A 10815-nucleotide genomic window follows, 5' to 3' on the forward strand; every position below is an offset into this window, starting at 1 on the left:
TTAACTTAGGTGCCTTTGCAAGATGGCGCCGGCCAGAATGCATGACCTGTTGCCACTGATCACATTGTATAACCACGATTTGTGCTGCTAAATATGCACATTTTCGAACAAAACCTATATGCATTGTGAATATGATGTTACAGGACTGTCATCTGAACGACAGTATATCAAGGTTAGTCAAAATTATATATCCTTTGCATGTATGGTTAGATCGCTAACCTGTGCTGCTGGTAAATTGCTTGTTTCTGGCTATTGTGCTAAGCAATATAATGCGATATTGTGTTTTCGCTGTAAAACACTTAAAAAATCTGACATATTGGCTGGATTCACAAGTTGGGGCTCTCTCTTTGCTGTACCGCTGTGTACTTTTTCAGAAATGTTTTAAGATGAGTAATTAGGTATTTGACGTTGGTCTCTGTAATTATTCTGGCAGCTTCGCACTATTCAATTGCAGCTGCAATGTAGAACTGTGATTTATAACCTGAAATATGCACATTTTTCTAAAAAACATATGCTATACAATAAATATGTTATCAGACTGTCATCTTATGAAGTTGTTCTTGGTTAGTGGCTATATATATTCTTTATTTGGTCGAATTTGTGATAGCTACTGATGGAGTAAAAAACTGGTGGAGTAAAAAAGTGGAGTCTTTTGCTAACGTGGTAGCTAATAGATTTACATATTGTGTCTTCCCTGTAAAACATTAAAAAACAGAATGATGGCTGGATTCACAAGATGTGTATCTTTCATCTGGGTCTTGGACTTGTGATTTAATGATATTTAGATGCTAGTATTTACTTGTGACGCTATGTAGGCTATGCTAGTCAGCTTTTTACTGTGGGGGTGCCCGGAATCGGTTTGGGAGGAATTAGAGGTTAAATTGTACTGTGTGACTAACTAGCTAATGTTAGCTGCTGCTTGCTAGCTAACGCCTACGTGTATGATCTTGTTATTCTTATCTCAGAGTCATTTTCTTGGCTAGTTATAGCCTAATGTTAGCTAGCTAACATTGAACCTGGTTGGGTTGCTACCTGCAGATTCACGCAGGGTAGTAACATCATGATTGGGATTATGTTCATTGTTTAGCTAGCTAGCTACATGTCTTAACAAAACACTTCACTATGCAAGTATCAATTTTAATAGAATGTCACTGTGACAAGTGTTGATAGACGTAGCTGGTAAATTCGCTCTGGCTATCTACTCCGATTTCAGACCACGGGTAAGATAGTCTAGCTAGCTACATTTTCAGAATTACACATTTTCTAATTTTGACAAAGTATTTTCATTACAAGTAAAGTGTACTGTTCGCTAGCTAGCTAACGTTAGCTGGCTGGCTCGCCAGCCCAATGTATGCGGTATGATCTTATTATTCGTATCTCGGAGCCATTTGCTTTGCTTGTTATAGCCTACTGTTAGCTAGCTAACAATTGAACCTGAGTTGGTTAGCTACCTGCAGATTCATTGCAGGGTAGTAACCTCATGAGTTGTGATTATGGTTAATTGTTTAGCTAGCTAGCTACATGTCTTAATGAAGGACTCCACTATGCAAGTGTCCATTTAATAGAATGTCACTGCGACAACTTTAGCCAGTTAGCTTGGGTGCTTGACTGCTTTTGTAAGACAGAATTACTCAGATCAACCCGTTAAGAGATGGTGGAACTAAAGCTTAGAGGGTGTGAATGATGCTGAATGGGTGTAGACAAGAAGAGCTCCCCAGTAGGTACCAAAATGATTTTCTCAAAAAGTGAGGTTATAAGTTTATCAACTTTCAAGCAGAATTACTATCCCATGTGTTCCTCAAATGCAGCGTATGACATACAATTTTGTAGCGCTGTGTCTCTGCTTTTATCCAATGTAAAAAAACACCATTTCAAATGTTGCTATATAAGACCGAATCAAGGTGATCGGTCACATATAATAAGACACCACTTTATCAATAATGATACACTCGCTCCTTCATTTTGGAATGCAACAGTCTCAATGAAGTCTTAGGCAGGGCATTCCTATTCACAGAGCTATTCACTGCTACAGGGAAAGCCCACCTAAATCAATAGAGTCGGACCTAGTGAAACCCCATGTAACTGCTCACACATGATTCAAAACTCTGACTAAGCTATTTTATTTCTAGCAGGGAAAGCTCATTGCCAGACCAAATGGGTTTTGCTCAAATGTAAAAGTGACCTTGTGTGATCCTGGGTCTCCTTCTCCTCTTCCTCACTCTCCTTCTCCACATCTACAACCACCCTCTCCTTCTCCTCCTCCTCACTCTCCTTTCTCCACATCTACAACACCACCCTCTCCTTCTCCTCCTCCTCACTCTCCTTCTCCACATCTACAACCACCCTCTCCTTCTCCTCCTCCTCTTTCTCCTACACAACCACCCTCTCCTCCTCCTCCTCCTCACTCTCCTTCTCCACATCTACAACCACCCTCCTCTTCCTCCTCTTTCTCCTACACAACCACCTCTCCTCCTCCTCCTCACTCTCCTTCTCCACATCTACAACCACCTCTCCTTCTCCTCCTTCTCTTTCTCCTACACAACCACCCTCTCCTCCTCCTCCTCCTCACTCTCCTTCTCCACATCTTACAACAACCCTCTCCTCCTCCTCCTCTTCTCCTACACAACCACCCTCTCCTCTTCCTCCTCTTTCCCTCTCCTCATCCCCCTCTCTCTTCTTCCTCCTCCTCCTCTTCCTCCTTCTCCACCCCTCCTCCTCCTTTACAACTACCATCTCCTTCTCCTCCTCCTCACTCTCCTTCTCCACATCTACAACCACCCTCTCCTTCTCCTCCTCCTCTTTCTCCTACACAACCACCTCTCCTCCTCCTCCTCCTCACTCTCCTTCTCCACATCTACAACCACCCTCTCCTCCTCCCTCCTCTTTCTCCTACACAACCACCTCTCCTCCTCCTCCTCCTCCACTCTCCTTCTCCACATCTACAACCACCCTCTCCTCCTCCTCCTCTTTCTCCTACACAACCACCCTCTCCTCTTCCTCCTCTTTCCCTCTCCTCATCCCTCTCTCTCTCCTTCTCCTCCTCCTCCTCTTCCTCCTCCTCCTCCTTCTCCACCCCTCCTCCTCCTTTACAACTACCATCTCCTTCTCTACCAACTTCTTTCTCTCTTCCAACTCCTCCTCAGTATTTGGCACCCCACTGCTCTATTGCTCCTCTGCTTGATGCTTTGAAGGGGACGTCTCTGAGTCAGGAGGAATGGCAGCCCCAGCCCTTTACTCAGTGCATAACAAATCTTATCTCTCACAAATATTCATTTCACGGGTCACACTCCCATAGGAAGCAATCTGTGTACCAAGAGACGAAGCGAGCTTACACCTTATCCCACTTCTATTCAAATTGCAAACAGGGTAAAGGAAACCAACAGAGATATCAGGCTCCTGTATGCAGTTTGTCCTTGTAATGAGATTGCAGCACCAGTGACTATTCATTCATAAATTCTGTCCCATCCCCTTATCATGACTCCAAAATGACTTTGGCTAAATTACTTGCGGAGGGACACTCTCACCTGTCCTATTGAGTTGTTGCTAATTTATTCGACTTGCCGTGAGTTGTGACAGCTACACCAGTCCGAGTTAACAACTTATTCAACAAAGGTTGTGTGCCAGACACAGTAGTTTCTTGAAAGCAGAATGGTGAAGCTAAATTCCAGGCAATTCAGTGATTGCATTGCACTCTTTGGAAGAAAAATCGGAATTGAAAACGAATTGACACGGATAGTAAGGATGTGCAAGATTCCATGTCTACATTCGATCCCTGCACACTGTCCTGTAAGCTGCAATAGCACAGAGAGAGTCTGAAGAGAAATGTCTGAGTGCATCAAAACACAATGCAGACTCTAATTTGATATCACATCTTCATTACTGGAGGCATCTTTGTGTCTGTTTCCTTTGGGGCGAATGGCTCTCTGAGGTTATCACCCTCGCTCTATCACACCCTCTCTCTAACATCCTTCACTCTATCACTCCTCTTTCTATCATCCTTTCTCTCATTACCCCTCACTCTATACACCCCTCTTCTCTTCACCCCTCTTCTACCTCTCTCTTCATCCCTCTATCATCCTCTTATTCTATTACATACGTTGCTCTTCTACTCTCTATCGCCCTCCTACTACCACCCCTCTCTCTATTAACACCGCTCGCACTCGCTCTATCACCCCTCTCTCTATCGCCCCTCTCTCTACCACCCCTCTCTCTATCGCCCCTCTCTCTATCGCCCCTCGCTCTATCATCCCTCTCTCTATCGCCCCTCGCTCTATCATCCCTCTCTCTATCACCCCTCGCTCTATCATCCATCGCTCTATCATCCCTCTCTATCATCTAATCTTATTTCCTGCTGAGACGCAGAATCACGTGTTCTGGCTGTGGAGTGCCCTGGTCGTGGGGTAGAGGGACTATGATCCACTGTAGTGATAAAGCATGTTGTTGTTACATGGGAAATACTGCAGTCATGAGGAACCAGGAAAAACAGACCTCATTCCCAAATATGAGTTAACTGTATGTAGCCTAGTCAATCCAGAATCTCATTGCCTTTCCCTACTAGCTAACACCAGGATTGGGGGGCTGTGTTTTGAATCATTTAGAGCCGGCTACAAAGAGCCAGAGGCTGCTTAGTTGGTGTCGAGGGGGCTTTGTCTGGTGTTATATTCAACACACCCTCAAGCTATGAAAACTGTGGAACACGTACTATTCTGTACTGTTCTGTCCTGTACTTTCCCATACTGTCCTGTTCTGCTCAAGCATATATGTTGTTGTTTCCCATTAATCTTCCTGTCATCTCTGCTCCTTCAAGCCTTCATCTTGACTGGGTCAACAAAGGGGTGATGGATTAAGTCAGATTTGCTTCAAGCTAAAGGCAACAATGTGCTGAATATGCTGAGCCATTCTGTTTGCGGTTTCACAACGTAACATGCTGACCAGACCGGACACGTCGCATGCGCGAGCGTAGCAAAATAAATGTAGAAATCCATGTTATTCAATTATTGCACCCACACTGCTCGCGCGCGCCAACGAGTGTCTKCGTTACCAAGGGCTAAAATAGAAGTCGTTCCTATTTCTGACGCAGATCGCGCTGAAAGTCCTGCCTCTACCATCTCCTCATTGGTTTATAGAAGCAGGTACCCACGTGCCATCTCCTCATTGGTTATACCCACGTGGGCGATTGAAAGACTAATTGTTTTGCCGGTAGTCGTCGTAATACTATGAAAGTTTAGATGCCAATCACCATATAAGTTCAAAGATGAAAAAGCCTGGAAGGAGGAGAGATGACTAGAAACGATTCGGTTGGCCGATTTATGTGTGGATTAATTGGCGGGGTAGAGGAGCTTGTGCATTTCAGGTAAAATAACAACTCAATGTTTATATCCCAGGACAAATTAGCTAGCAACAGCAAGCTACCTAAATAGGACAAATTAGCTAGCAAGTGCAAGCTAACACCCTCATGGAGTCTGTTTCTGACCGTTTGAGCAGACACATGCACATTTGTGGCCTGCTGGAGGTCATTTTGCAGGGCTCTGGCAGTGCTCCTCCTTGCACAAAGGCGGAGGTAGCGGTCCTGCTGCTGGGTTGTTGCCCTCCTACGGCCTCCTCCACGTCTCCTKATGTACTGGCCTGTCTCCTGGTAGCGCCTCCATGCTCTGGACACTACACTGACAGACACAGCAAACCTTCTTGCCACAGCTCGCATTGATGTGCCATCCTGGATGAGCTGCACTACCTGAGCCACTTGTGTGGGTTGTTGACTCCGTCTCATGCTACCACTAGAGTAAAAGCACCGCCAGCATTCAAAAGTGACCAAAACATCAGCCAGGAAGCATAGGAACTGAGAAGTGGTCTGTGGTCACCACCTGCAGAACCACTCCTTTATTGGGGGTGTCTTGCTAATTGCCTATAATTTCCACCTTTTGTCTATTCCATTTGCACAACAGCATGTGACATTTATTGTCAATCAGTGTTGCTTCCTAAGTGGACAGTTTGATTTCACAGAAGTGTGATTGACTTGGAGTTACATTGTGTTGTTTAAGTGTTCCCTTTATTTTTTTGAGAAGTGTATATCAGCTAGATATCTTATAACTATTGAGTTAACTGCCTAAATGTGCTAAATGCTCTGCAGTCGTGCATTTGGCTTGCTAATTTAGTAGCTAATTAGCTATCTACCTAAGTAGTTAGCTTCTTCCTAAATCATGCATTCACTTGATTTAGCATTTTTGAGTTACTTGCATAGTTTAGGTCAGAAACTGTACAAAATGTTTGCAATGCGCTCATTAGCATTTAGTTAGCATTTTCTAWGAGGATTCCTTAATTCTTGTTAGCATTTTGCTAGCATTAAGGTAAGTGACATTCTTTGGGCTTTGAATATTAGTACTATTTAAATAAATATCTGTAGTCAACTTGTGCACTAGGTAATAGATAAAGCAGATCACGTTCATCATTTCGCCCGTTAGATCATTTTTCATTATGAAGCTTTTTCATTATGAAGCTTAGCGGGACTAGTTTTCCAAAACAGCGGTTTGAGACAGTCACATGTTTGTTTACAAAGAAGAACAACAACCAAAATGGGAGCTTTTTTATTTAAATTTTTTCACCTTTATTTAACCAGGTAAGCTAGTTGAGAACAAGTTCTCATTTACAACTGCGACCTGGCCAAAATAAAGAAAAGCAGTGAGACATAAAAAACAACACAGAGTTACACATGCAATAAACAAGCGTACAGTCAATAACACAATAGAGAAAAAAAGAAAGTCTATATACAGTGTGTGCAAATGGAGTGAGGAGGTAAGGAAATAAATAGGCCACAGTAAGTACTTACAATTTAGCAAATTAACACTGGAGTGATAGATGAGCAGATGGTGATGTGCAAGTAGAAATACTGGTGTGCAAAAGAGCWAAAAAGTAAATAAAAACAATATGGGGATGAGGTAAGTCGATTGGGTGGGCTATTTACAGATGGGCCAGGTACMGCTGCAGCGATCGATTAGCTGCTCAGATAGCTGATGTTTAAAGTTAGTGAGGGAAATATAATGAGATGAGTCACTCCTGCAGCGCAATTTAAGTGAGGTAATCAAGTTACACTTGTATRAAAATCACTACTAATGTTTGCCAGCTATATATCTTATAACTATTAAGTTAAGTATCTAAGATGTGACAAATAAATTCTCTCCAGCTGGATTTTGCTAACTTGCTAATGTTAACTAAGTGGCCAACATTAGCGTGCAAGATCAAGCTTCTTGGTAACAGATGAAGAGACAATCCCCTCCTGGATTATGATCCCTGCTGCCCAATATTTGTTTTGTGTGTGCTGCAAACTGCATTTTGAGATACTTGATTAACTTTATGAGCTGTGATGTCTGTCCAAGTAGTAAATGTTTGCATGCGCTCATTGGCATTTACCTAGCATCCACTATGAGAATTCCTTAGTACTTGTTAGCATTTTGTTAGCATTCTGGTGATGTTTTTGGGGCTATTATCACATTTGAAAAATAAATTGCGCCCTTGTGTGTTCACTACCGGTAATACCGCCCAACCCTAACTACAACCACTAAGGTCTGGTTTCTTTTGTGGCAAAATTGTTAACACCACACAGCTCTCCTTTCACAATTGACAGTTGACAGTGATTGTTGTATTAGCTCCTGTTTCTGTGGAGAACAGTGTACATGTAAGGCATTGGCAACTACATTTCACCCCTCCTGACACGCTCCATCTCTCTTCCTCACCCCATCTCTCTCTCTAATCCTTCTTCTAACCTTAGGTAAAGCCTTCGATCACAAATCTGACCTTAAATCAGCACCACACCAGTTTTTCCAATTACATAAGAAGGGTATGATACACTGTTTAATGATAATCTGTTGTTCACTGCCTCAGTTTCTTTAGCTTCTGTAGGTTGTGTAGGAAATGCTGGTGTTGGCACATGTAGGTAGCCCTCGATGTTGATTCGGGGCACTCTGCATCCCACCGGAGTACATCTGAGGGAAACACTATAGCAATTAGGGACAGCAGCTTCATACTGGACCATTTGATAGAGGCTCAATGTCCATCTTCAGCTCTCTACATGACTCCCCAGAGACTGTTTTGATGAGGGCCCTGAATGAGTGTTTGTATATAAAAAGGCCTGACTCAGCATGCTCTGCAGTGGACACACCCARAATAAAAGAGACCTTTAGCAGTTTCCCTCTGACTTCCCGAAATCCTTACCCAGCCTTTAAACCACCGTGAAAGGTGAACCTTTATGGATGTGCGACATTAAAGGTGGTAAAAGAGCAGATGTGAGGATATGCCAATCCCTTGATGTGGCATCTTCAAAAAAGGAATGTCAGCGCACTCAAAAAAGTTATGATCTGGCAAACAAAAAGTTTATGGCTGAGGTCACCCAAATCAATTACTGTAATTGTGACAGGAAACAAGACAGTGTTGTTGAGTGAACTGCCAGTGGCTACCCTGCTGCTGAACTTCCGAGAGGGTCACAGTCATGACCTCCTCTCCTCCTTCAGTTTGAACTCTGTGGTTGAGCAGTAAATGGTCAGAGCTTATCACTGCTGATTTACAGATGGAAGTGGGCATGTTTGAAAACCTTGTAACCCTACGGGTCACAGCTGGGGAAATTGTTGTACTATACAGTAACTGACTGTCACAATGACCATGGAGGAGGAACAATAGTAGGCCTAATTGTTCCAGTCTCTGGGCTGAAAACCGAAGGCTTTCCCTTCTGCTCAATGACATTTGCATTAGCCGAATGGCATCAACTGAGAATGGGAACAATTATCATGAATAGAACAGACTGCCACGATAAGAAATTACTATAGTCTGATAGTGCATGGATTTCTTATTGTATTGGTTGGTTGACATTAAGGTAATTCTAAATAAAACGAAACAAAGTACATTTCCATATATTCATTAGAACACCTCCAATAATAGCTCCAACTTGGCTCACCCAATTACACGTAGCCAGCTGTGAAATTCAATTAATAAAGTGCCCTTCATCTTTGAATGTACTTACTTTACAAAGCATGGCATAACAGTGGAGGTGGGCACAAAGCAGCACAGTACTGTGTTCAGCTAGATTTAGGCAGTGTTCTCCAGAAGGAGTCCAATGCAATTTAACAGGCTCAAATTGAATCYCCGGAACTCTATCGCTCCTCAATTCACCCCAGTTATGTGATAATTAGCCATGTCAAATTGGTTGTCCCATGCTTGTCCACACTTTTAATATGACATTTTATGTGACATGCATACTATCAATAATATAATACTGAATCTTGAATTGAACTGAATACATTAAATGTTTGCTTTATGTTCTTAGCAGAAGAATACCTGGAGCTGGAGTCACACAGTGCTATGGTGACCTACAGGTAACTGCCAAAATAATGGAAACACTTGAGTAATGAGGGATACAACGTATATTGAAAGCAGGTGCTTCCACACAGGTGTGGTTCCTGAGTTAATTAAGCAATTAACATTCCATCATGCTTAGGGTCATTGGCACGTAGAGTACGCCAAAAGGCTAAACTGAAAAACCTTAACTGCAACTTCAGCCAGTATTAAACTTAAACTCTACCAAATAAAACGATGGCCGAGCCGCAAAAGCACTTCTGTGCAAGGGTGTTTATTTACATAGTGATTCCAAAAAGAAAAACAGTACTGCCACAAATGTATACATTATGGGAACAGATAAACAGTATTGCCCCATCAACAGCTCAATGAAAAGGTCCACCTTGAACTGAAAGAGGCTAAATTTGTAGGGGGCTAAAGGCTATATCCAGGCACTCTGCGTTGCATCTTGCAGAAGAACAGCTTTTAGCCGTGGTATGGTCATATAAAACACMCCCTTGGGCCTTATTGCGTAAATATAATACATTTACATAACCGATTGTTCTAATGGGAGGCATTAGGACGTACCAAACTCATACAAATTCCTCAAGCCATTACAAACATCAAAGCAGATATTTTCCAATCAACAAATCATTTGATGAATTATCTTCATTGTACCTTTGCAATCGGTTTATCATAATTCAACATTGTAAATAAGAATGAGTTCTTAACTGACTTGCCTAGTTAAATAAAGGTTACATAAAAAATATATATATATATAAAAGAGTATATATATATATATAAACTCAGTAAAAAAAGAAACATCCTCTTACTGTCAACTGCATTTATTTTCAGCAAACTTAACATGTGTAAATATTTGTATGAACATAACAAGATTCAACAACTGAGACATAAACTGAACAAGTTCCACAGGCATGTGAACTAACAGAAATGGAATAATGTGTCCCTGAACAAAGGGGGGGGGTCAAAATCAAAAGTAACAGTCAGAATCTGGTGTGCCACCAGCTGCATTAAGTACTGCAGTGCATCTCCTCCTCATGGACTGCACCAGATTTGCCAGTTCTTGCTGTGAGATGTTACCCCACTTTCCACCAAGGCACCTGCAATTTCTCTGAATTTCTGGGGGATGGCTAGCCTCACTCTCATCATGGGATTGGAACCGGGCTCTTCGCTAGCCATGGCAGAACTGACATTCCTGTCTTGCAGGAAATCACGTGCAGAATGAGCAGTATGGCTGGTGGCATTGTCATGCTGGAGGGTCATGTCAGGATGAGTCTGCAGGAAGGGTACCACATGAGGGAGGAGGATGTCTTCCCTGTAACACACAGCGTTGAAGTTGCCTGCAATGACAACAAGCTCAGTCCGATGATACTGTGACACACCGCCCCAGACCATGATGGACCCTCCACCTCCAAATCGATCCCGCTCCAGAGTACAGGCCTCGGTGTAACGCTCATTCTACGATGATAAAAGTGA

The 10815-nt window shown here is 42.6% G+C and overlaps 1 protein-coding gene across 1 annotated transcript in view; it reads left to right on the plus strand.

Moving 5' to 3' along the window:
* Positions 1 to 4355, plus strand: part of LOC139028211 (uncharacterized) — a 5449-nt gene extending 1094 nt beyond the window's left edge. The window contains 1 exon segment of the mRNA XM_070445056.1: positions 4168 to 4355. Coding sequence (XP_070301157.1) covers positions 4168 to 4355 — 188 coding nt within the window.
* The last annotated feature ends 6460 nt before the right edge of the window (positions 4356 to 10815 follow it).

This window comes from Salvelinus sp. IW2-2015, linkage group LG9 (assembly GCF_002910315.2).
Source record: "Salvelinus sp. IW2-2015 linkage group LG9, ASM291031v2, whole genome shotgun sequence".
Classification (NCBI taxonomy): Eukaryota; Metazoa; Chordata; class Actinopteri; order Salmoniformes; family Salmonidae; genus Salvelinus; species Salvelinus sp. IW2-2015.